Source organism: Mobula birostris, chromosome 22 (assembly GCF_030028105.1).
Source record: "Mobula birostris isolate sMobBir1 chromosome 22, sMobBir1.hap1, whole genome shotgun sequence".
NCBI lineage: Eukaryota > Metazoa > Chordata > Chondrichthyes > Myliobatiformes > Myliobatidae > Mobula > Mobula birostris.
In genome coordinates, this window is record NC_092391.1 from 63057663 (window position 1) to 63085340 (window position 27678).

Here is a 27678-nt window from a genome sequence, read left to right on the forward strand (position 1 = left end):
TTCTAGTCTGTGCCGAACTCTTACTCTCACCTAGTCCCACCGACCTGCACTCAGCCCATAACCCTCTATTCCTTTCCTGTCCATATATCTATCGAATTTAACTTTAAGCAACAACATCGAACCTGCCTCAACCACTTCTGCTGGAAGCTCGTTCCACACAGCTACCACTCTCTGAGTAAAGAAGTTCCCCCTCATGTTACCCCTAAACTTTTTGTCCTTTAACTCTCAACTCATGTCCTCTTGTTTGAGTCTCCCTAGTCTCAATGGAAAAAGCCTATCCACGTCAACTCTATCAATCCCCCTCATAATTTTAAACACCTCTATCAAGTCCCCCCTCAACCTTCTATGCTCCAAAGAATAAAGACCTAATCTGTTCAACTTTTCTCTGTAACTTAGGAGCTGAAACCCAGGCAACATTTCAGTTAACCTCCTCTATACTCTCTCAATTTTATTGACATCTTTCCTATAATTCGGTGACCAGAACTGTACACAGTACTCCAGATTTGGCCTTACCAATGCCTTATACAATTTCAACATTACATCCCAACCCTTATACTCAATGCTTTGATTAATAAAGGCCAGCATACCAAATGCTTTCTTCACCACCCTATCTACATGAGATTCCACCTTCAGGGAACTATGCACCATTATTCCTAGATCCCTCTGTTCTGCAGCATTCTTCAATGTCCTACCATTTACCATGTGTGTCCTATTTTGATTAGTCCTACCAAAATGTAGCACCTCACATTTATCAGCATTAAACTCCATCTGCCATCTTTTAACCCACTCTTCTAACTGGCATAAATCTCTCTGCAAGCTTTGAAAACCTACCTCATCATCCACAATGCCACCTATCCTAGTATCATCTGCATATTTACTAATCCAATTTACCACCCCATCATATATCATTAATATATATGACAAATAACATTGGACCCAGTTCAGATCCCTGAGGCACACCGCTACACACCCTCCTCCAATCTGACACACAGTTATCCACCACTACTCTCTGGCATCACCCATCTAGCCACGCTGAATCCATTTTACTACTTCGATATTAATGCCTGACAATTGAACCTTCCTAACTAACCTTCCGTGTGGGACCTTGTCAAAGGCCTTACTGAAGTCCATATAGACAACATCCACCGCTTTACCCTCGTCAACTTTCTTAGTAACTACATCAAAAAATTCAATAAGATTTGTCAAACATGACCTCCCACACACAAGTCCATGTTGACTGTTCCTAGTCAGACCCTGTCTATCCAGATAATTATATATACCATCCCTGAGAATACTTCCCATCAATTTACCCACCACTGATGTCAAACTCACAGGCCGATAATTGCCAGGTTTACTCTTAGAACCCTTTTTAAACAATGAAACCACATGAGCAATACGCCAATCCTCCGGCACCATCCCCGTTTCTAATGACACTTGAAATATTTCTGTCAGAGCCCCTGCTATTTCCACACTAACTTCCCTCAATGTCCTAGGGAATATCTTGTCCGGACCCAGAGACTTATCCACTTTTATATTCCTTAAAAGCGCCAGTACTTCCTCTTCTTTAATTGTCATACTTTCCATAACTTCCCTTCTTGTTTCCTTTCCCTTACACAATTCAATATCCTTCTCCCTAGTGAATACTGAAGAAAAGAAATTGTTCAAAATCTCCCCCATCTCTTTTGGCTCCGCACATAGCCATCCACTCTGATTCTCCAAGGGACCAATTTTATCCCTCACTATCCTTTTGCCACTAACGTAACCGTAGAAACCCTTTGGATTTATTTTCACCTTACTTGCCAAAGCAGCCTCGTATCTTCTTTTAGCTTTTCTAATTTCTTTCTTTTTACATTCTTTACATTCCTGAAGCACCTCATTAACTCCAAGCTGCCTATATTTATTGAAGATCCCTCTCTTTTTCCAAACCAAGTTTCAATATCCCTTGAAAACCATGGCTCTCTCAAACTTTTAACCTTTCCTTTCGACCTAACAGGAACATAAGGATCCTGTACCCTCAAAATTTCACCTTTAAATGACCTCCATTTCTCTATTACATCCTTCCCATAAAACAATTGTCCCAATCCACTGCTTCTAAGTCCTTTCGCATCTCCTCCAATCAAAAATTTCAATCCTAGGTCCAGTCCTATCCTTCTCCATAATTACACTGAAACTAATGGTATTGTGATCACTGGACCTGAAGTGCTCTCCAACACATATCTCCGTCACCTTCCCTGTCTCATTCCCTAACAGGAGATCCAACACTGCCCCTTCTCTATTTGGTACCTCTATGTATTGCTCCAAAAAACTATCTTGCACACATTTGACAAACTCCAAACCATCCAGCCCTTTTACAAAATGGTCTTCCCAGTCTATGTGTGGAAAATTAAAATCTCCCACAGTCACAACCTTGTGCTTACTACAAATATCTGCTATCTCCTCACAAATTTGCTCCTCCAGTACTCGGTCCTGATTAGGTGGTCTATAATACACCCCTATAAGCGTCACAACACCTTTCCTATTCCTCAATTCCACCCAAATAGCCTCCCTAGATGAGTCCACTAATCTATCCTGCCAGAGCACTACTGTTATATATTCTCTGACAAGCAATGCAACACCTCCCCCCTATCACACCTGAAGCAACGAAATCCTGGAATATTTAGTTGCCAATCACACCCCTCCTGCAACCATGTTTCAGTAATAGCTACAACATCACATTTCCAGGTATCAATCCATGCTCTAAGCTCATCCACCTTTCTTACAATGCTCCTAGCATTAAAATAGATGCATTTTAGAAACTCTCCACCTCCCACTCTCTGTTTATCCTTAATGGAGCAAACAACTTTGTTATCTTTTTCTTCCTTTTCCCCTACATCCTTGGTCTGATTGCTCCTGATCTCCGTCCCCTGCCTATCCTCCCTCCCTCACCATCTACCTGCCTTCTCCATTTGTGAACCAACTTCCCCTCTCCTATTCTCCTTAATTTGATTCCCTCCCCCGAACCATTCTAGTTTAAAGTCACCTCAGTAGCCCTCGCAAATCTCCCCGCCAGGATATTGGTCCCCCTAGGATCCAAGTGTAACCCGTCCTTTTTGTACAGGTCACACCTGCGCCAATAGAGGTCCCAATGATCCAACAACTTGAATCCCTGCCCCCTGCTCCAATCCCTCAGCCACGCATTTATCCTACATCTCATTGCATTCCTACTCTCACTGTCGCGTGGCATAGGCAGTAATCCCGAGATTACTACCTTTGTGGTCCTTTTTCTCAACTCCCTTTCTAACTCCCTATATTCTTCTTTCAGGACCTCTTTCCCTTTTCCAAGCTATGTCATTGGTACCTATATGTACCACGACCTCTGGCTCCTCTCCCTCCCACTTGAGGATCTCTTGGACGCGATCAGAAACATCCCGGGCCCTGGCACCAGGGAGGCAAACTACCATATCACAAGTCCTGGTTATGTGTACACTGACTTTAGGCAGGCAGTCTCTGAAGAGTATTGATAATGGCTGGGGTCACCTGTCTTGTAAAGATATTGCCTATAAGGCACTTCAGTACAAAAAAATGCCAAGAACAAATTAAAGATGGATTAAAGATAGACGGAAGACCATGGTCACACACGTCATATGACGTGGCACCATAATGATGATGATAAATACAAGCAGGCTTTTTCCTCTGAGGTTGGGCAAGACTAGAACTGGAGGTCATAGGTTTAGGGTGAAAGGGGAATCTGACAGAGAGCTCCTTCATTCAGAAGGTGGAATGAACTGCCTGTGGATGTGGTAGATAGAAGAAATATTTAAGTGAAATTTGGCTGGCTACATTGATGGGAGTGGTTTGGAGGGCTATGGTCCAATTGCGGGTTGATGAGACTAGGCAGATCAGCAATGCTCTATGAAACTGGGACACCACCTCTCCTAAGATATCTAACTCATTGACCAATACATAACTTATTATAAGAGGCAAATACATGTGGATAATAACTGGATATAATACGACTGTGAGATGATTTGAATATGTCTTGTCCTTGTCTCTCCATGTCAGGCACTGCTCCCTAGCAGTTATCAATGCCCTCGCCAACATTGCAGCCAACCTGCAGGGGGAGCAATTGGTGGATGAACTCCTCGTCAACTTGCTCGAGCTGTTTGTGCAGCTGGGTTTGGAAGGGAAGAGGGCCAGTGAACGTGCGAGTGAGAAAGGTCCTGCATTAAAGGTAAGCGCCAGGTGGCATCACTGGCAAACTACTTTCAAGTTCTGACAAAGGGTCTTGGCCGGAAACGTGTACTGTTTGTTAACCATTCATCAGCGGAACTAGCTGAAGAAACTCACTATGCAGTTCTTAATTAATTGAAGCTTCTACTTTATTGTCTCTGCACAAACAATAATGTAACTATGTTGACACGAGGCCAACAACTCAGAACATGAATTCTACTGTTCCCTTTGTACCAATGCTCTCTAAGACCACTTTTCCAATTTACAACATTGAAATAGGGGATCTCTTCCACTGGCCAGGTGATCATTCCTTTCATCTCCCAATTCCTGGTTCTTTTTTGCAATGGTGAATCTCTGGAATTGTTGCAAGTTTGCTTTTGAAGCCTCTACTTTTATATGAATTCCTTACCTGTTCAAACGTTCTATTTCAGTTTTATTGGCTATGGGTCATCTGACCTATAGCTCCTACTTATTGGCTCTGGTATAAGCAAGCATCCAATTATTGCCCTCTTTTGCAAGTGAAGCTGGTAATTTATGGCTCTTTGTTCTAAATCAGTTACTAAGCTAGTAACCTGCTCGAATCGGTCAGGGCAGACCCCACCATTCACAAACCTGCATGTTACATGTAACCAAAGAATAACTCACAAATAACTTCTTATTTGGAAATTATCTCTAATCCAGTGGGTCCAGCATTGTGTCTATTTAAAACACTGATCCAGAAGAGCAAAATCAATTCACAAAATGAAGGATATAAAGTAGCTTCACAAAATGGCAACCTCCTCATGGCAAGAACTAAGACAGTTGATTCGTCTGCTTCCACTGTCCTTGACCCATTGGAGTTTGCTGTTTTCTATCATATTTCAATTCCTCCATAGCCTATGCTTCTGTGGGTGTGGCTTAACCTGATGAGTTCTAGCATTTTGTATGTGTCACTCTGGTAAATTTGTTTATTATTGCGTAGACTTTGCCTTCCTGGCTTCAACAGGGATTCCGTACATGGCAGAGGTTTCCCTGCAATTCATTTCTGTGTCGCAATGTACTCCGTTCCTTGTAAATAAATCATGTTATTTCACTAACACTGCTAAGTGTTGCCCAGTATTTGTTTCATTGAACAAATTCCAATTTCAAACGGATTATTTTGTTGCTATTTTTGCTTTGGATTCTGATTTTCTCATTCATATCAGTTGTTAAAAGCGTTTACTCTAAGCAATCACACACACAAGAAAATCTGCAGATGCTGGAAATCCAATCCAAGAGTCCTGATGAAGGGTCCTGGCCTGAAACGTTGATTGTACTATTTTCCATAGATGCTGCCTGGCCTGCTGAGGTCCTCCAGCATTTTGTGTGTGTTGCTTTGGACATCCCCCATGTTCTCCAGTTTTCTCTCATGTTCCAAACATGTACAAGTTAGGGTTAGTAAACTGTGGGCATGCTACATCGACACCTGTAGACCTTCCCCCAGCACATACTCGGGCTGTGTTGATCGTTGACACAAATGACGCACTTTACTCTATGTTTTGATAGACGTGACAAATTAAGCTGATCTTTCTCTTTAAGATTGGTACAAAGTTCTGGAATTCCTTCTTTAAGCCTCTCAGTCTCTCCATCTTACTAACCTATAGTAACCCATGCATCTTTGGAATGTGGAAGGAAACTGGAGCGCCTTGAGGAAAGCCACATGGACTTGGGGAGAATCCCTATTGCTGGTACTGTATCTTCATAGGTTTGAAGCAAGAAAGGTAATAGGTTTAAAACAGTAGAAAATGCCTACTTGCATTTATCCTTTCTAAACCCCTCATATGGGTGGCGGGGTGGAGATGTACCAAAGGAGGTGTAAGGCGCCCCTTCCCTCTGCTAGCCTGCAGGTCACCCTTGGGTAAGGAGGGGGGAAAACACCGGAATAAAAAGGTGGGGGTGGAGAAGGGAATAGCCAGAAAGTAATAGATGAAGCCAGATGAGTTGGAAAGGTTGAGGGTTGGAGAGGAAAGAATTCTGATAGGAGAGGAGAGTGGCCCATAGGAAAAAGGGAAAGAAAGAGTACCAGGCTTACATTTGAGATTATGTAGGAATAAAGCCCACCTTCCCCTTCCTGCACTTTTTATTCTGGCATCTTCCCCCTTTCTTCTTAGTCCTGATGAAGGGTCTCAGCCCAAAATATCGACTGTTCGTTCATTTCCATAGATGCTGCCTGGCTTGCTGACTTCCTCCAGCATTTTGTGTGTGTTGCTCATAATTTACACCCCGGTACCTTGTCCATGTGTGGTGAATCTTGAGCCATTAATTTTCAGGAAGAAAATTGCCAGAATAATACAGTCCACCGCAATACAAATTGGATTTGGGGGTTTTACTTGGCAAAAGGAAAAATTGCCTCTTGGAAATGCAGCTGGCTAAAATAAAAATCAGTTAGGTTTTACTGCATATTATATCCCTGATTTAATTGGTAGAAATTCAATACACTGGTAAAACATCTCATTAACTAGGCCTGTTGAAATTCTGAGGGATCGCTATTATACACTCAGGTACCTAACCAAGTGGCCACTGAGTGTATGTCCGTGGTCTTCTGCTGCTGTAGCCCATCCACTTCAAGGTTCGACATGTGTGTTCAGAGATGATCTTCTGCACACCATGTTGTAACGTGTGGTTATTTGAGTTACTGTCACCTTCCTGTCGGCTTGAACCAGTCTGGCCATTCTCCTCTGACCCCACTCATTAGCAAGGTGTTTGCGCCCACAGAACTGCTGCTCGCTGGATGTATTTTTTTTCCGCACGATTCTCTGTAAACTCTAGAGATAGTTGTGTGTAAAAATTCCAAGAGATTAGCTGTTTCTGAGATCTCAAATCACAAGGTTTGCTACCAACAGTCAAAGTCACTTCCCCATTCTGAAGTTTGGTCCAAATGGCAACTGAACCGCTTGACCATGTCTGCATGCTTTGTTGCGTTGAGTAGCTGCCACATGAATGGTTGAATAGATGTTTGCATCAACAAGTAGATGGTCTGGTGTACCTAATAAAGTGGCCACCAAGGGTATATTTCTGTTGCTGATTTCTTCACATCAAAGCCATCTGTGGTACTGATTTTTTTTTAACCTATAACTAGCTTTTACAATTTTATAGTACTGTGCAAAATCTTAGACACATAAATATAGCAGTACAGTGCCATACATAAAATTACAGTAATGTAAAAGCCTTAGGCACATATGGCGAAGGTGGAGCGCAGTGGGTGGGATGTGGGACAGGTGGCAGAGAAGAAGTGTCCGGGGTAGGGGGTAGCGTGGGTGCAGACACACCCAGCCCCAAGACACCAGGCATGGTCATTTGATTCCACACAGGTGCCTTAGACATTTGTACAGTATATCCCAAATGTTGACTGAATTATCATGGTTAGAAAGATTATCTTTAAAATGTTTGCATTATTCATGAGTTTTGAGTGTGAGAAATATGTCCAAGCTACATGGAAGTTAAAAAGAAGCTGTCTGTTAATGAGAAGTTCACACTCTTTCTGAACGTAATGGAGCTTCTATCTATCCAAGAATACTTATGCTGCCCTATTTCAGACTCAAACTGAAATTTAATATAGCTGATGATGTATTAAGAGAATTTTGAATAACCCAATCAATAATTTTGTTTTGTTTCAGGCTTCAAGCAGTGCAGGAAATTTGGGAGTTCTTATTCCAGTCATAGCAGTGGTAAGTAACTTTGTGATACCTTCTACCAAATTCACCACCAGTCTGAACATGAGAGGATTGGTGTCCTCCCTCTCTGCTGTTAATCTCAACTGCTCTATGAGAATCTTCAGGCAACTTATAAACTGGAAGAAAGTATATTCTGATAAGCACTGCACACACTTGAATTAAATTTACCTTGTGTCTATCTGTAGACTATCCATTCACGAGGTAAATTTAATTTTAATTGCAACAAAAAATAGAATAAATTAAAACATTGTAAAATCCAACTCTTTTCTATGTTCACTTCTTTCTCCAAGGCATTAAGGCTGATGTGAGACTGCCCCGGCTGCTATGCTTTGAGTCTGCGAGCTTTGTGGCAATTTGCCCTTCTAATATGATGAACTGAGTCCAAGGCTTGGGGCCTACTCTGGGGATTTGGATCTAAGGATTCAATTTGGTTCGGAATGCTGTTGCTTGCTTCTATTGTTTTCATGATTTGTGTTTTGTTTTCTCTTCCTCTGCGTATTGAGTATTGGTCTTTATCTCAAGGTTGTTTAATTTATACATATTTGATAATAAATGTATTATTGAATCTTTGAAATGCCGCCAATTCCTTTAACACACTGATGGACAAAGAGCAACATTTAATGTCCACTAGAGAGCATTCGTTTTGGACTAATAGAGGTGGGACAGATAATTGGAAGTATCCTTTGGAGATGGGATTTGAGATGCCTTACTGGAGAATATTAAGGTTGAAAGTACAGAGAAAATTTGCAAGGATGTAGCCGGAACTGGAGGACCTGAGTTAAAAGATTGAATAGGTTAGGACTTTATTCCTCGGAACTTAGAATGCTGAGGGGAGATTTGATTGATGTATATAAAATTATGAGGGGTATAGATAGGGTAAAAACAAGCAGACTTTTTCCCCTGAGGTTGGGTGGTATTGCATCCAGAGGTCATGGGTTAAGGGTGAAAGGTGAAAAGTTTAAGGGGAACATGAGGGGAAACTTCTGCACTCAGTGGGTCATGAGAGTGTAGAATGAGCTCCAGTGCAAATAGTGCTAAATTTCAACATTTAAGAGAAGTTTTGATAGACACCTGGATGGTAGGGGTATGGAAGGCTATAGTCCTGGTGCAGTTCAGTGGGAGTAGACAGTTTAAATGGACTAGATGAGCCGAAGGTCTTCTTTCTGTGCTGTAATTTTCTATGACTTAATGACAGTGACAGGCAGCGACTGAGCAGATCGAGAAATACGTAATGTAGTAGTGAGTATGCCTCGGAAAACCCATAGCAAGTATTACTCTTCTCTTTGTAGTCTGGAGCAATGGGTGTTCTGCTTTCAATGCCTTCACCTGCCCCTGTTGAGGTTGGTCTGCTGTTGGTCTGTTGAACTATTTGCAGAGTTGACAACTCACATTTTTGGCAGAATGTAAATATTTATTCTTGCAAAACAACCAAAGAGCAAGAGTTACCTTCTTGTTGCAAATTTTTTTTGCCAGTTATCGACTGCATGAACAAAGTTCTGATTTTAAAAACTTGTTCACTGAGGAAAGCTTCCAGCATTGAAAAGATTTTTTGTGGTAGTACAATTCGTGCCTTTGTAAATATGTCTTTGGGTGAACTTGTTTCAGTTTGAACTTGAAACAGACAAGAACTATTCAAAGGGTATAGCAAACTTTCCTTGAGTTAATGGGGAATTTCCCTTGTGGGGCTAAAGGTTGGGTGATGTTTCTATTAGTCATTGCTTATGCTTCAGCTGGAATACATCTGAAAGGACAATTCTACCAATCACAAAAATTAGCCTAGCCTTTCCATGGCACATAAGTGTTGTTTTGTCTGCAACTATTGTCTGAATAAATCTCCTTCCTTAAGTAATAATGTTGCCAGGTAAATTATTATTCTCTGTCTATGTATTGAATTGAATCATTGTTACCACACCAGCGCTGCTCAGCTAATACATTCGTTTCTGGTTGCTCAGTTCATCATTTTAATTTGCTGTATAAATCCTGTTTTAAAACTAAACAATCTCCGAAGTGAAACATCTCCTTCCTAAATAGGGTTTGGGTTGCAGAAAGGCAGTCTAGTAAACATTTTATCAACAGCAGTTTAATGACTAACAACATTAGAGAGGACATTTTTGTATCTGTTTTTAGCAAATATTACCATCAACACAGCCATTTAAAGAATTGTGCTATTCTACGGATGACATCTCCAATAGTCCAGTACTTCAAACAATTATAAATTCACATTACACAGTTAAACTTCAGTATTGGTATTAGAGTAAACAATGTTAGGCAGAGGCAAGAATTCACACTAGCAACACACAAAAATTGCTAGAGGAAATCAGCAGGTTAGGCAGCATCTGCTGAGAGGAATAAACAATCGACGTTTTGGTCCAAAGTGAAGGGTCTTGGCCTGAAATGTCGACTGTTTCTCTGTTCTTCTCCATAGATACTGCCTGACCTCCTGAGTTCCTCAAGAATTTTTTCTGTTTGTCTGAATTTTCAGCATCTACAGAATCTCATTTTGATAATTCACACTACTACCCTGGAATGGATTGGATAAAAATACATCTTCAGAAGGAAAGTATTAACACATGAGATTCTGTAGACACTGGAAATCTAGAGCGACATACACAGAATGCTGAAGGAGCTCAGCTGGTCAGACAGCATGAGTGGAAATGCCAGGCTTCTTCCCCCTTCCTTTCCTATCCGGATGAAGGGTCTCAGCCTGAGATGTTGACTGTTTATTTCCCTCTATAGGTGCTGCTTGACCTGCTGAGTTACGCCAGCATTTTGGAAGATGTTGCTCTTTTAATATCTGACTTGACAGCTCATTCTGTGAAACAACGCTCTTCTGTTTACAGTGCTATGTTCATCTATCTTTAAGTCACAATATTTTATTGATTAATTTTTGGTCAATATTAGCCTGTTTATTGGCAGCGTAGCAATTTTAATGTGTAGGTCGTTAGTTCTTCAAAGGATTTGTCACTCGGCCCATATACAGTAGACATTCAGTGCGGTGCTCATATATAAGGAATAAGAAAGGCTTCTTAACAGCAAATTCATTCTGTGAGGAGAGGGGCATGAAGCCAACTGTTGTCAGAGAAGCTGCTGTCGTTCCTTCTTCATTTACTGTGATCGATCCTTGGTGTTTGAACTGGGGGAAGAAATGAAACGCAGATGATTAAGTCAATTACAATCAGTTCATCACTTAAGCACAACTCTGACTGAAACAAATGGTTTAGTGTGCAGCAGACAACAGAGTGTCAGCCACGGAGTGTTGGAGTTATTCAGTTGTCAGATTTCTGACAGTCCAACAACACTCATCATTATCATTATGTGCCGTGTTGTACAATGTGGACGATCTTGGTCTCCATGACCATAATTGTTCTTGGCAAATTTTTCTACAGAAGTGGTTTGCCATTGCTGCCTTCTGGGCAGTGTTTTTACAAGACAGGTGACCCTAGCCATTATCAATACTTTTCAGAGATTGTCTGTCTGGTGTCAGTGGTCATGTAACCAGGACTTGTGTTATGCACCAACTGCTCTTACGACCATCCACCACCTGCTCCCATGGCTTCATGTGACCCTGATCCGGGGGTGGGGGGGCGGGGGGGTTGTTGTCTAAGCAGGTGCTACACCTTGCCCAAGGGTGACCTGCAGGCTAGCGGAGGGAAGAAGAGCCTTACACCACCTTTGGTACAGGTGTGTCTCCACCCCACCACCCATGAACCCTACCTCATTTTGCTTTCATTTTGCACACACCATTGGGAGCATTTAAAAGCTGATGGAAGCTTATCCCTCTTAGGGACCTGTAACTAACAAATAAAAGCATTCTTCAGGGATGTGAGAATGCTACGTAGAAGGGGTAAGTGAGTAAGCAAAGGTAAGGCCTATGGAGTATAACATTTGGATAAAATTAAATTGTCCATTTTAGCAAGAAAAACAGCAAGAAACACTTTATCTAAAAGGTTTGTGGAGCTCTGGGATGCAGAACGATCTATTGTAAAATACATAAAAGACTAGTAAGGAGGTACAGCAAGTTACTAGGAGAGCTGGCCATGTTTATGACTGGGGAATGTGATACAAAATCAGAAGATCACGCTTTAGTTGTCTGGAACATTGATGAGATATTGGGATTACTCTAAGTAAGGGAGTGAATGCTTTGGAAGAGTTTAGAGAAGATTGACTAGACTGGTTGGGTTGAGTTGTTCTCTGATCTTGGTAATTTACTTGCAAATATTTGCTTGAATCACCATACAAGGAGATTCAAGGATTCAAATTTTCAAAGCGCATTTATTATCAACAGATGTGTAAATGATACAACCTTGAGATTTGTTAGCTTCACAGGCAGTCACAAAACAAAGGAACCCAAAAGTATCCAATCCCCCAGTACCCACAAAGAAAGAGAAAAACAAAACAGAACAAATCATGCAACAAATTGACCCGAGCAAAAACAACAACAGCATTCCGAACCAAATTGAGTCCTTAGATCCAAATTCCCGGAGCAGCCCAGAGTAGGCCCAAAGCCTCGGTATCAGTTCATCATATTAACTGGGCAAATCGCTGCAGAGTTTGTAGGCACAAAGCACAGCAGCTGAGGGCAGCCTCACAGCCTTAATGTAGCGGAGAGAGGAGCCCTCAGAATATCTGGGCCAGTGCTTAAGTTGTTCGAACCTTGCACTAGGAGCCCCGCCCGCCACGGTGAATCACTCTGGGTGCTCTATTGATTCCTATTTATGAGTCAATGCGGACAAAATTCCTGACCCCAATGCACAAAGTTTGCCACACAGCCAATCAGCAATGAGATTTTCTCCCCAGATCACAATTGAGTTTTTGTAATGACATCCAATTAGCTGATTGATAAGTACATAAAGGCCAAGCATTTGGAGGACACACCACTTATGATGTCTCCTCACATGGGGACGAAACATTTATAAGTAAATTGCCAAGATTGGAGAACATGCTCAACCCAACCATTAACCATCCCAAGGTACACACCTTCTGAATTATTTCCATTTACTAGACTAATATCAGAAATGCACAGGTTGTCTTGCAAGGAAAATGTTGGGCACACCAGGCTCTTATCAGTTGGATTCTAGAATAAAGAACCTTGGGGAACCTTCACAAAGTGATGTGGAAAGGATGTTATCTTTTGTGGAAGAATGCCCTAAGATAAAGGAACACCCCAGTTATCATTTTGTCCAGAAATTCCCAACCTTTGATACGTTAAGAACCACTACCATTAAGCAAAGGGTACGTGGATCCCAGGCTGGCAACCCCTGACTTTGGTGAACCTTCATTGCTCTCTATTCATGGGAGTTATGTTTTGTTATCTTGCATAAGGAGACTGAAACTATACACCATACTTTAGGTGTGGTCTCACTACAATTGTAACAACACAGTTTTGCTTCTCTTTTGGAAGTCTTTTCCACTGAAGGCATATTTGCCGTCTTAAGTGCATGCTGCATCTACAAGAATGATAGTTTCCAGCCATAGTCAGAGTCTGTTCAATGCTTTTAGTAGATAGGTACAGAGCAGGCTGCTACCAGGTTAATGCCCAGATTCTCAAGGTTCAAAGTAAATTTATTTTCAAAGTATGCACAGTACTGTGCAAAAGTCTTAGGCACCCTAGGTTTTTTTTATATGGTTTCTGATGGTATGGGCTCTGAAGAGCTCTGATCTCAACATCATTGAGGCTGTCTGGGATAACCTGGAAAGACAGAAGCAAGCAAGACAGCCAAAGTCTGCAGAAGAACTGTGGCAAGTTCTACGGGATGTTTGAATTAACCTGCCAGCTGTTTTATTTACAAAACTGCATGCTAGAATTGATAAGAGAATTGATGCAGTTTTGGTGACCACACCACATATCAATTTGATTTCGTTTTTAACTGTTTACTGCTCTTTCCGGTAAATATTTTGATATTTAGAAACTTTTTATTTCATTATTTTTGAAAGCATCTATGCTTTACAGAATTTTTTACTTATGCCTCAGACTTTTGCACAGTACTGTACATACAGGAAAATTAGCAATAAGATTGAAAAACGAACAGAGAAATTTTATAAGAATGTTACCTGCACTTAAGGAGCTGACTACATGTGAAAGGTTTGGCATTAAACTAAGACTTTTGCACTGTACTGTATATGACACCATATACTACCCTGAGATTAATTTTCTTGCAGGCATTCATAGTAGAACAAATAAGTACAATAGAATCAATGAAAACTACACAAAGACTTACATGTAACCAATCTATAAAGAACAAATTGTGCAAATCCAAATAAGTAAATAATATTGAGGACCTGAGTGTTATATGTTACAATAACTGATCTAGTGCTTTCCTGGTGTACAGGACAAATAAACTCATCTCAGGCATCCAGCCGGGTACAGGTATCAATTTTAACTAGCGTTTTGATGACAAACTCAAAATTTGTCAATGAAACGTCAGTTAAGATTGATACTTGTACCCGACTGGAAGCGCAAGAAGAGTTTATTTGTTAATATTTATTTATTTATTGATTATTATTTTTATTTTTAGTGGATAGGTTTAGAGCAGGCTCCTACCAGGTTAATGCCCAGATTCTCTTGAGTTGATATTCCAGTAAAGTCTGCTGTTTGTTCAAAAGGCAGCGACAGTCCGAGAGTCTTGAAGTATGATACCAGGTCATACTGCTTTACCAGGTTGAATCTGGGGAGCACCACCTTTATTGTCCTGTTGTTTAAAATATAAAGAGTGAATTTTATGAGACACACATCATTATGAAGATCTTGGTTGTGTTTTTGAGGAAACTGACTTTTATGAGATGTTAATTGTTGGTGTTAATTCATGAGACATACAGCATGGAAACTGGCCCAACTCAGGCATGCTGACCAAGCTGTACAAGCCGGCTTAGTCCCCTTTGTTCTTTCTGATTTTGGTTTACATGGCCCACCTCCCTCCAAATCTTATCTTCCTTTGGCTGCCGAAATCACTTCTAAATATTGCTTTCTCTTTTGCTGCAACTTGTATTTCTCTTTCTCAAAGTTCAAAGTAAATTTGAATTGAATTGACTTTATTACTTACATCCTTCATATACATGAGGAGTAAAATTCTTTACATTACATTTCTGTATTTATCAATTTATTAATTTATTATCAAAGTAGTTCTCTTTTGGGTATACTCAGTAACTCCAAGAAACATAATAGAATCAGCGAAAGACTGCATCCAATGTGATGGACAATCAACCAATGTGCAAGAGATGACAAATTGTGCAAATACAAAAGAAAAATGAAGAAATAATAATAAATAAATAAGCGATAAATATCAAGTACATGGGATAAGGAATCCTTGAAAGTGAGTCCATAGATTTTGGGAACAGTTCAGTGACGGGCCAAGTGAAGTTGAGTGAAGTTTTCCCCTCCCTAAATCAAGAGCCTGTTGCTTAACCTGTTGGTGTGGTTTCTGAGGCTCCTATGCTTTCTTCCTGATGGTAGCAGTGAGAAGAAAGCATGTCCTGGGTGGTGGGGTCCTTGATGATGGATGCTACTTTCCTGCAACAGCGCTTCTTGTAGATGTGCTCGGTGGTGGGGAGGGCCACATCCACTACTTTCTGAGGGATTTTCTGTTCAGGGGCATTGGTTTTTCCACACCAAACAGCAATGCAGCCAGTCACCACTGCACATCTGTAGAAATTTGTCAATTTTAGGTGTCATGCCAAATCTTTGCAAACTCCTTCCTAAGGAAGTAGAAGCTCTGCTGTGCTTTCTTCATAATTGCTCATCCCTGCTGGGCCTAGGACAGATCCTCTGAAATGATACCACCTAGGAATTTAAAATTGCTGACATTCTCCACCTCCGATCCTCTATTGTCGACTGGCTTATGGACCTCTGGTTGCTTCCTCCTGAAGTCAATAATCAGCTCCTTGATCTTGCTGACATTGAGTAAGGGGTTGTTGTTATGGCACTACTCAGCCGTGTTTTCAATCTCCCTATTTTATGTTGATTCGTCACCACCTTTGAGTCTGCCTATGATAGTGGTATCATCAGCAAAATTGGATATGGCATTGGAGCTACACTTAACCACATAGTCATAATTGTAAAAGAGAGTAGAGCAGGGGCGAAGCATAGAATGCTGTGGTGCACATGTGCAGATGGAATTTGTGGAGAAGATGTTGTTGCCCATCCAAACTGACTGGGGTCTACGAGTGAAGAAATCAAGGATCCAGTTGAACAAGGAAGTATTGAGGCCAAGTCTTGAACCTTTATTGATTAGTTTTGAAGGGATGATAGTATTGAGTGACAAGCTGTGGACAGGGCCTTCATGAAACATTAGCTGTCTTTCTCCTGCCACAGAAGATGCCTAACCTACTGAATGTTTTGAGCTTTATATGTTCAAATGATCATCCATTCAGCCTTGCACTTCACATTTCTGGCATTCCTTTCTCTCCAAGTGATTGCATTTATTTCCTGTCATCTATGTCACTTGATGTAGCCTTTAGTGCTTTCTTTCCTTGAGCTCCAACGTGAGATTTTGTCATTTAATCTCTATAGCCCTTCATCCTATCAACCTTCTCATTCGTTCTCCCTATTCATAGAAAATAGAACACTACAACACAGTTCGGGCGCTATGGCCCACAATGTCAAACCTTTTAACATTGTTAACAAACCAAGATCATTCTAACCCTTTCTCTCCCATATAACCCTCCCTTTTTATTTCATCCATGTGCCTATCTAAGAGCTTCTTGAATTTTCCTAATGTATCTGCCTGTACTACCACCCCAGCAGTGCATTTCAGGCACCAACCAATCTTGGTGTGTCAAAAAAACCTGCTCCGACATCTCCCTATACTTTCCTCCAGTCATTTTAAAATTACGCCCCTTTATATTGACCACTTCTGCCCCATGAAAGGTCTCTGGCTGGCCACTTTATCTATGCCTCTGATCATCTTATACACTTCTATCGAGTGACCTCTCATCCTCTTTCGCACCAAAGAGAAAAATCGTAGCTTGCTCGACCCATCCTCATGAGACCATAAGATATAGGAGCAGAATTAGGCCATTAAAAGCTTGCTCCACTATTTCGCCATGACTGATCCATTTCCCTCTCAGCCCCCTTATCCTGCCTTCTCCTTGTAAACTTTCACACCCTGACTAATCAAGAATTTGTAGAAGACCATAATGCTCATCTCTCTTAGACTTCTAAGCACCTAGTTGCACTCAAGAAGACAAAATGTACCTGTTGGTCATGGTCTTTAACCAGGTCAACACCACTTCTGATGTCAGCTGCATTTCAATAGTCTTCATGCCAGAGAATTTGCGGGGCACCACGATTAACATACTGATGTTTCCCACATATGGCAGCTGGAGGATGTCACATTCGAGTTTGTGGTCTACTGTCGCTGGGAAGTTTCCCCGGGTATTCATCATAGGCACCCTGACGGAATCCTTTTCATTCAGCCAGAAAACCCCTCGGTACGTCCTTTCATGAGGAAATTTGGTTTGCCAAGTTCCTGTTGAACCAGAGAGAAAATAAATCTTGCAACTTCATGGTAAAAAAGAATTATCAGATTCTCTGCATCTTTGGGCTTTTGAATGCTATTATACTTTCCGTATACCATATTGAGATGTTGGCTCCAAGTGTGGAAAATTGCACAGTTTGGAGATTTACTGTATTGTCTCCAAGTAATTTTACACCTAATCTCTGTGAATAGCACAACAAATGAGAAAATCTGCAAATGCTGGAAACACAACACATCGTTCATTCTGAACTCCAACCCTCCAAACCATTGCTAGATAACCGTTTGTGATCTCTATGTAAATTGCTATTCTGCAATCCTTTTCCACTCAGGTCGTAGTTTTCCTTCAAACCCCTCTTACCAAGATGCAGGAGCTTGTGTCTTATCACCTTAAACCCCATTTGATGTGTTTTCACCCTGTTGTTCTACCTATATAGCCTTGCAAAGTCCGAATATCTTCATCACAACATACCCTCCCATCTATTCTCGTGTGAGTATCAAACTTGCCTTCCATAAAACTCCAGGTCCCAGAGTGTTCTGATGTGATGCCTGATTGAAGAGGTCAAGCTGAGCTGAGGGACGGGCCGGTTCAGCTCGCTGCTCCACAACGTTTCCTCAGCTCTGAGGGTCTGGGGCTGGACTCTCTGTGGACTTCAGTTCAGAACACTATTTGCTTGCATTTATTGCTTACATGTTTTATTTCGCTGCACATTGGGTGTTTGTTGTTTTTTTAATGTATTCTTTTGGGTTGCTTTGTTTCATGGCTGCCTTCTAGGAGACGAATCTTAAGGTTGTATAATGTATCTCTCTGGCTATCCATCCCATAGAATGATGATGGTTCCTTTCAGTCAGTTAGTGGGGTGGTAGGTACCCCACTCCTCAGAAAGGAACTGCTTGTGCGTGAGTGGATTTTAGGTGAGTAGAGGGTTGCACAGGTCCAGACCCACTCTCTCGACATCCCCTCCCGGACCCAGCAGCATGGTGAGGTCCAAGACAGCTGGGGGAACTTCTGTTGCAGTGAATGGCCAGACCAAGCTTCGATGCGAGGGCTGCCCTTTCCGCGCTTCATGGCACGTGTTTGCTAGATGGCCGTTGGCCCTACGAGAGGGTTCATCCGCCCTTTGACAAGTCTTGTTTTTCATCCTGCAGGGTGTCTAGCCACCCTCCTCACCAGGCAGGCCTGGTGGGGGAGCCGGTTTAGTCGCCGACCACCCGACCATGCGACAGGTAGTACTGGGTTACGTGGCACCAGTAGCACTCAGACGAGTGACCTGACCAGATGTATAATGTATACATACTTTGATAATAAATGCACTTTGAACTTTAAAACTGCTACCTCCTTCAGGGTATGAGTATGAATCCTAAACAATTTGAGGACCAGGGATGAATTCTGGGGGTGTTCCATGAGTTACATTATTCAGCCCTGAAAAAAAACATTTATTCTAAGACTCCTTCCTGGGCATCCTGTCTTCTTATTACTGTCATCAAAGAGGAGTGACAGGAGCTTGAAGATCCACACTCAACATTTTAGGAACAGCTTCTTCCCCTCTGCCATCAGATTACAAAATTATGAGGGGTATAGACAGAGTAAATGCAAGCAGGCTTTTTCCACTGAGATTGGGTGGGATTACAACTAGAGGTCATAGGCTAAGGGTAAAAGGTGAAAAGTTTAAGGGGAACATGAGGGGAAACTTCTTCACTCAGAGGGTGATGGGAGTGTGGAACGAGCTGCCAGTGTAAGTGGAGACATTGAGGAGAAGTTTGGATAGGTAAATGGTGATAGGGTTATGGAGGGCTATGGTCAACTGGTATAAGCAGTTTAAATGGTTTGGCATAGACTAGATGGGCCAAAGGTCCTGTTTCTATGACTAGTCCATGAACCCATGAACACTACATTACTATTGTTCTGTCTTTTTGCACTTTTTAAAATATTCTTATTGTAACTTACAGTTTTTATGTATTGCACTGTACTGCTACCACAAAGCAACAAATTTAATGGCATATGTCTGATAATTAACTTGATTCTGACTCTGAACACACTCCGATGGTAGCCACTTCAATCCATGTTAACACGCTGCCGCCAAAACCATCAGTTCTCATCTTGGCAACCAGTGTTTGTCAAATGCCTTCCAAAAAATTATATGATTACATATACGGAATTTGTAACAGAAAGAATATACCTTTCAAGTACAAGATGTTCAGAATCATGATGAGAGTTTGTGGATCTATCGCCATTATACCTTCTTTAATCAGTCCTTTGGTGAGCTTAAGAATGCGTTGGTTCATTTTACGAATCAGAGCAGGGTCAGTGAAGTTGACCGACTGTGGCTCGGCGAAGTAATAGGCTTTCATACTTTGTGTGAAGTTGCTCAGAATCTGAGCATCCTGACGTACAAAAAGGCCATTAATACCCTGGAGAGTGTAACCAAAGTTATGGCGAAAGAGGCGATGAGTCAGCCGGTGAAAGAGATTGTGAACGGTCATCTGGTTGTACTTTACACTTGCATTTACAAACTCTGCAAAGCCCAGGACATGGAATAGCTGCTGATGGGTTTCGCGTCTTGCACCTAGAGAAACCATGCCCAACGTGATTGAGATGCCAACAGGTGCTAGTAAAATGTTGTCAAGCGGGTCGACTCCATTCCTGATGCTTTTATAAAGATTGAAAGCAAAGTTTGCATTGACGATGTTCAAGCGTTGAATCCTGGTTTTGCCATGGAATAGCTGGAGTAACTTGGCTCTTTTTGCCGCGGGGTCTAAATGAAGAGATTCTGTGTCTGTTTTTGGTGAGATTTCTATTTCATCAATTTCATCAATATAATCGTCGTCTTCTTCAGCGAAAATTGCATCAAAATCCAGGTATTCATCTTCCTCTATATCTGGGAGCAGCTCCTGTGTTAACGTATTGTCCTCATGCAATTGTTGGATACTCCTGCTGGAGAGATTTTCATTGGTCTGCAGGTTTGGTGATGTACTGGTTGACTCTGGGTCAAAATGTTGAGCTAAAGACTTAATTCCACAAAATGCTGGCAGCGGGACCAGGAGGACACCCAGTATGAAGAACAGAAGCCTCATTTTGCAGTGATTTCTTTCTGTTGGTGTCAAATGAGAGATATTAGATAGTAATGATGGAAGCTGTTGCAGGCAATGTGTACGTTGAGAAGTTATTTTATTATCAATAGTGGAACATTTCACTTATTACTCTAAGGATAAACTTTTAAGTTTACTAGGCGTACACTTGTAGAGTCATAGAAAAGTACAGCACAGAAACAGGACCTTCTGCCTGCCAAGCCCATGCTGAAACTATTTAAACGGCCTACTCTATCGACTTACACTGGAACCATAGCTCTCCATACCCCTACCATCCATGACCCTTTCCAAACTTCTCTTAAATGTCGAAATTGAGACCGTGTGTACCACTTCTACTGGCAGCCCGTTCCACACTCTCAACACCCTCTAAGTGAAGGTGTTCCCCTTAAAATTTTCTCCTTTCACCCTTAACCCATGATCTCTAGTTTTAGTCTCACCCAATCTCAGTGGAAAAAGCCTTCTTGCATTTACCCTATCTATTCACCTCTTAACATGTTCAATCTTTCTTTATAACTTAGGTCCTCCAGACCCCGCAACATCTTTGTTAATTTTCTCTGTACTCTTTCAACCTTGTTTACATCTTTCCTGTAGATAAGTGACCAAAACTGTACACAATACTACAAATTAGGCCTTATACAACTTCAACATAACATCTTATCTTCTGTCCTCAATACATTGATTTATGAAGGCCAATGTGCCAAAAGCTTTCTTTAATGCCTTATCTACCTGTGACGCCACTTTCAATGAATCATGGACCTGCATTCCCAGATCCCTTTGTTCGGCAACACTCATCAGTTCCCTACCATTCACTGTGTAAGACCTACCCAGGATAGTCCTACCGAAGTGCAACACCTCACACTTATAGGTGACACTTTTTGCTTTACTAGTGGTAACAAACAACACAGCGCCAGATTGAACTGAGCTGAACTGTACTGTACTGAATATGCCTGGACTTTGTGGCTTAGTCTTTTATATTCTGTGTTTTAGCTCATTCTATTTTTGCCATTTGTGCAATTTGTTGGGTTTTTGCACGTTGGAGGTTTGATGTTTTTCTTTGAATGTGTTAAATAGCTTTCTTTGTTTTGTGGCTGTTTGGGAAGACGAATCTCGGGGTTGTATACTGCATACATACTTTGATAATAAACGTACTTTGAATCTTTTAATGTTCTTAGAGCTCTGAATCGTCAGAATGCTTAAAATTAACTTCATAGTAAGCTTGTAAATGACGTGTAAAATCAATAGTTTTAACATTTTATTATCTGGTTATAAATAGAGATGTGAATATCTATGCAATAAGTAATGATATACACACAGTGGCCACTTTATTAGGTACACGTATGCACCTGCTCGTTCATGCAAATCTCTAATCAGCCAATCATGTGGCAGCATCTTAATGAACTTAATGCAGAAAAGCATTCAGACATAGCCAAGAGGCTCAGGTTTTGTCCAGACCAAACATTAGAATGGTGAGGAAATGTGATCTAAGTGACTTTGACCATGGAACAATTGTTGGTGCCACATGAGGTGGTTTGAGAATCTCAGAAACCTCTGATCTTCTGGGATTTTCATGCATAACAGTCTCTAGAGTTTACAGAGAATGGCACGAAAATCAAAAGAAAATCTAGTGAACGGCAGTTCTGTAGGTGAGATGACCATTTTAATGAGAGAGGTCAGAGGACAAGGACCAGGCTGATTTCAAGACTGTTGAATTGTTTAAGATGTTGGTGAGTATTGTGTATAGTTTTGGTCAGCTGCCTACAGGAAAGATGTAAATAAAGCTTAAAGAGAAAATTTACAAGGGTGTTGCTGGGAATTGAGAACCAGAGTTACTGGAGAAGGTTGAATAGATTAGGACTTTATTCCCTAGAGAGATTTGGTAGAGGTTTACACAATTTTGAGGCTTTTCGCACTGAGGTTGGGTGAAACTAGAACTAAGGGTGAAAGGTGAAATGCTTAAGGGGAACCTCAGGGGGATCTTCTTCACTTGTCAATTTGGGTTTTAAAATGTGAAGGGTGAGGTGTCATTCAAGAATTTTAGAAATGTATATCTATGGATTAATATGCACTAATCAGGGTGGAGAAGCAACTCCAACGTCTGGGCAGCCTCCAACCTGATGGCATGAATATCAGTTTCTCCTTCTGGTAAAAAAAAATCCCTCCCCCCCCCCCCCCCCCACTCTGGCCTCTTACCTCTTCTCACTGCCCCTGGTGCCCCTCCTTCCCTTTCTCCTATGATCCACTCTCCTCTCCTATCAGATTCTTTCCTCTCCAGCCCTTTACTTGGCTTCACCTATCACCTTCCAGCCATCCTCCTTCCCCTCCCCCCACCCTTTTTATTCCAGCATCTTCCCCCTTCCCTTCCAGTCATGAAGAAGCCTGAAACATCGACTGTTTATTAATTTTCATAAATGCTGCCTGACTTGCTGAGTTCCTCCAGCATTGTGTGTGTGTGTTGTTTTGAATTTCCAGCACACCACAAACAGTTTTGCAGGTCCTTGATATATGGCATCGTGCCCGATGCCGGCCCCTTAGGCCTGAGTCGACGTAGTAGTAGTAGTGATATACCATCATCTTGGCAATGTGAGGCAATAAGTGCTCAGAGGAGGAACATAACTGAGCTGAAACTCATTATTACAATGCTGGTTTGAGGAATCGAACTGAATGGCACCAGAAAAAATCACTGTTTTTGCATAAAGTGAAGTGGATATTTAATACTCACACCTTAAATAGGGAACTTTGACTAAGGGCACACTGAAAGATGATAATGTGGGACTCCTAATACCACACATAAATCTCATCCCAGGTAATAAAATATGACTTAAATCTTCAACTCTTATCATTCATTGTCCCATACCAATATTTATCATGTCTTTTATTGATCAGAGTTCAAAGTAAAATTTATCATCAGAATATGTAGAGCGCCTATAAAAAGTATTCACCCCCTTGGAAGTTTTCATGTTCTATTGTCTTCAACATTGAATCACAGTGGATTTAATTTGGCTTTTTTGACACTGATCAACAGATAAACACTATTTTTTGTCAAAGTGGAAGCAGATTTCTAAAAAGTGATCTAAATTATTTACAAATATGTATACAAAATAATTGATTGCATAACTATTCACCCCCTCCCCTTTAATATGACACTCCAGATCATCACTGGGACAAGCAATTGGTTTTTCAGAAGTCACATAATTAGTTAAATGGAGATCTGTTTTTGGAGACCCATGTGCTGTCAAGGTACTTCAGTAGATTTTAGTAAAAATACATCTGTATCTGGAAGGTCCAACTGCTGGTGAGTCAATATTCTGGCAAAAACTACACCATGAAGACAAAAGAACATTCCAAGCAACTCTGCAAAAGGGTTATTGAAAAGCACATGTCAGGAGATGGATACAAGAAAATTTCCAAGTCACTGACTATCCCTTGGAGTACAGTTAAGTCAATCATCAAAAAATGGAAAGAATATGGCACAGCTATAAATCTGCCTAGAGCAAGCTGTCCTCAGAAACTGAGTGACCGTGCAAGAAGGGGACTAGTGAGGGAGGCTACCAAGAGACCTATGACAACTCTGGAGGAGCTACAAGCTTCTTTGGCTGAAATGGGAGAGACTGCACATATAACAACCATTGCCTGGGTGATTCACCAGTTGCAGCTTTATGGGAGAATGGCAAAAAGAAAGCCACTGTTGAAAAAAATTCACATGAAATGTCGTTAGAGTTTGCCAGAAGGAATGTGGAAAACTCTGAAGTCAGCTGGAAGAAGGTTCTATGGTCTGATGAAACCAAAATTGAGCTTTTTGGCCAAAGTACAGGTGACCCCCCCCCCCCTTTTTGAACGTTCGCTTTACGAGACTTCGCTGTTATGAAAGACCTACATTAGTTCCCTGTTTTCGCTAACAGAAGGTGTTTTCACTGTTACGAAAAAAGGCAGCGTGTGAAAAAAGCAGCACGCGATAAAAAGCAGCGCGCGCCCCAAGCAGTCACTCCTCCCCCGGATTCAGGACTGCATTCTCGCCGGCATTGCTGAAACACGTGCCTGTGAGCAGCCGTTAGCAAGATGAGTTCTAAGGTATCGGAAAAGCCTGAAAGAGCTCGTAAGGCTGTTACACTTAGCGTAAAACTAGACATTTAGATGTTTTGATCATGGTGAACGAAGCAAGGACAAAGTGAGTTTGGCTTGTGGAAGTTGACGAAGATGATGTTGAAGAGGTTTTGGCATCTCATGACCAAGAACTGATAGATGAAGAGCTGGTGCAATTGGAAGAGGAAAGGATTACAATTGAAACCGAATGCAGTAGCAAACGGACCGAAAGTGAAGTGGTCCAGGAACTGAATGTGAAGCAACTGTGTGAGATTTTTGCTGCAATGATAAAGTACAACTTTAATTTTGAAAGGGTATGTCGGTTTAAGGCATATTTGCAGGATGGTTTAAGTGCTTACAGAGAACTGTATGATCTAAAAATGCGCGAGGCTAAGCAGTCAAGCAAGCCTTCCACATCAGCCACAGCAGACGATGAACCTCAACCTTCGACATCGAGGCAGGCAGACATAGAAGAAGATGACCTGCTTGCCCTGATGCAAACAGACAACACCCCAGTATCCCACCACCCCAACCCCCGGGCCGCGGACAGATACCGATCCGCGAAGAATGTAGCGGTGGCCGGAACACACCCAGCACATCTTGAAGACAAAAGCTGAAATAAACAAGCTAATTAATTAGGTGCCGCCGGCACGTAAATGTCGGCCCAGATCAGAGGCGACTGCTGATTCACTCTACCTTCGGATGGTGGGGGAAACCTGTACAGGGAAATCCTGGAGGAAAACCTGATGCAGTCTGCAAGACAACTGCAACTTGGGAGAAGATTTGTTTTCCAGCAAGACAATAACCCCCAGCATAAAGCCAAAACTACACAGGAATGGCTTAAAAAACAACAAAGTTAATGTCCTGGAATGGCCAAGTTAGAATCCAGACCTCAATCCAATTAAGCATTTGTGACTGGACTTGAAAAGGGCAATTCACTCATACAATCTGACAGAGCTTGAGCAGTTTTGTAAGGAAGAATTGGGGAAAATTGCAGTGTCTAGATGTACAAAGCTGATAGAGACCTATCCACACAGATTCAAGGCTATAATTGCTGTAAAGGTGCATCTATTAAATACTGACTTGAAAGGGGTGAATACTTGTGCAATCAATTATTTTGTGTTTTATATTTGTAATGAATTTAGATCACCTTGTAGAGATCTGTTTTCACTTTGACATGAAAGAGTTTTTTTCTGTTGATTAGTGTCAAAAAAGCCAAATTAAATCCATTGTAATTCAATGTTGCAAAACAATAAAACATGAAAACTTCTGGGGGGGTGGGGGGGGTGGGTTAAATACTTTTTATAGGCACTGTACATGTCATTATATACAACCCTGAGATTCTTTTTTCCTGTGGGCAACCTTAACAAATGTATGGAATGGTAATTGTAAACAGGATCAATGAAAGAACAAGAACATCGAAGACAACAAACTGTGCAAATGCAAGTATAAATAAATAGCAATAAATAACGAGAACATGAGATAAAGAGTCCTTAAAATGAGATCATTGATGTAGTTATCCCCTTTTGTTCAAGAGCATGATGGTTGAGGGGTAGTAACTGTTTTTGAACCTGGTGTGTGAGTCCTGAGGCACCTGTACCTCCTACCTGATGAGCATCGAGAAAAGAGCATGGGCTGGGCGGTGAGGATCTTTGATAATAGAAGCTGCTTTTCTATGGCAATATTTCCTGTAGATGTTCTCAATGGTTGGAAGGGCTATACCTGTGATGTACTGAGCCGAATCCACTATCTTTGGTAGAATTATCCATTCTACCAAATTGGTGTTTCCAATCCAGGCTGTGTTGCAGCCAGTCAATATACTCCTCACTACACATCTATAGAAGTTTGTTAGAGTTTTTGATGACATGCCATATCTCCTCAAACCCCTAAGGAAGTAGAGGCACTGTTGTGCTTTCTTTGCAATTATATTTATGTGATGGGTCCAGGACTATTGTCCTGAGATATTGACACCCAGGTATTTAAAATTACTGATCCCCTCCACCTCTGATCCCCTGATGGTTACTGGCTATGGACTTCTGGCTTCCCTCTTATTGAGGGAAAAATTACTGTTATGACACCACTCAGCCAAAATTTTCAATCTCCCTCCTATACCAATTTATGTAATTATTCTGAGAAGACCTTGTACATTTAGTTTGATAGATTGGATGCATTTTAGAGAAAGATGTTATACTTTCTTTAACATAATGAAGTGTGTGAGGTATTTTGGAAAAATATTATTTGGAAGTTAACTATCTCTTGGTTTCAATATTGTTGGAAGAGGTCTGGAATTAAAGAAAGTGCAATATCTTTTTCTAATACATCCATTATATCAAAACAAATACATAAGGTCCCAGAATCAAAGTTTGCTCACCAAATATGAGATCCCCAGTGAAAATGCTGTGAAAAACAAGCACGTGGTTTGCCATTAAATTCGTTGGTCATTATAAACTATTGATTGTATTGATATCTTTCATTCGTTTCTTAAATTGAGTGTGATTAAAAAAGGTTGTAATGACTTACCTGTGAGCACCACAGTGGAACAGCAGCTTTGTAGAGTTGAATCAGCAGGCTGGATGTTTTTCATAAACTTTGCACTGTAAAATCTGTCCTGGTCACAGGGTATTGATTCGCAAAAGAGCAAACAAGCACAAATTAAACATTGGAAGGCACACGGTACTATCATTGGACAACACTGTTGCAATCAGTCACCTCAGATTGTTGCTGTGATGTACATTACTGTGCCAAAGTCTTACTGTGCACCAGCACACGATACAGTATATGAGAATATGTTTCAGTCCTGAGTCAGAATCAGAATCCAGTTTACTATCACTGGCGTATGTCATTAAATTTGATGTTTTGCAGCAGCAGTACATTGCAATACAGAAAAAAATACTTTTGATTACAGTAAGTATATATAAAAAATAACTTAAGTATGTAGTGCAAAAAGAGAGCAAGAAAATTAGTGACACAATGTTCATGGGTTCAATATCCATTCAAGTTTGATGTTCCTGAGCTGTTGAGTGTGTGCCTTCAGGCTCCTGTACCACCTCCTGGATGGCAGCAATGAGAAAAGGACACGTCTTTGTGATGGGGGTCCTTCATGATGGATGCTGCCTTTTTGAGGCATCGCCTTTTGA

The 27678-nt window shown here is 41.2% G+C and overlaps 2 protein-coding genes across 5 annotated transcripts in view; one reads left to right on the forward strand and one right to left on the reverse strand.

Moving 5' to 3' along the window:
- pi4kab (phosphatidylinositol 4-kinase, catalytic, alpha b) overlaps positions 1–27678 on the forward strand; it is a 347746-nt gene that overhangs the window by 146460 nt on the left and 173608 nt on the right. For all 4 annotated transcript variants that reach the window (XM_072240890.1, XM_072240891.1, XM_072240889.1 and 1 more), the window contains exons 18-19: positions 4042–4210; positions 7845–7895. In XM_072240890.1, the coding sequence (XP_072096991.1) occupies positions 4042–4210; positions 7845–7895 (220 nt within the window). The remainder of the gene's footprint in view (positions 1–4041; positions 4211–7844; positions 7896–27678) is intronic.
- serpind1 (serpin peptidase inhibitor, clade D (heparin cofactor), member 1) lies at positions 9962–27158 on the reverse strand. The gene is made up of 5 exons (XM_072240892.1): positions 27062–27158; positions 19552–20463; positions 17092–17365; positions 14443–14590; positions 9962–11034 (listed from the first exon to the last, which is right to left on the reverse strand). Exons 1-5 carry the CDS (start codon positions 27123–27125, stop codon positions 10843–10845), a joined length of 1590 nt encoding a protein of 529 aa, XP_072096993.1. The 5' UTR covers positions 27126–27158; the 3' UTR covers positions 9962–10842.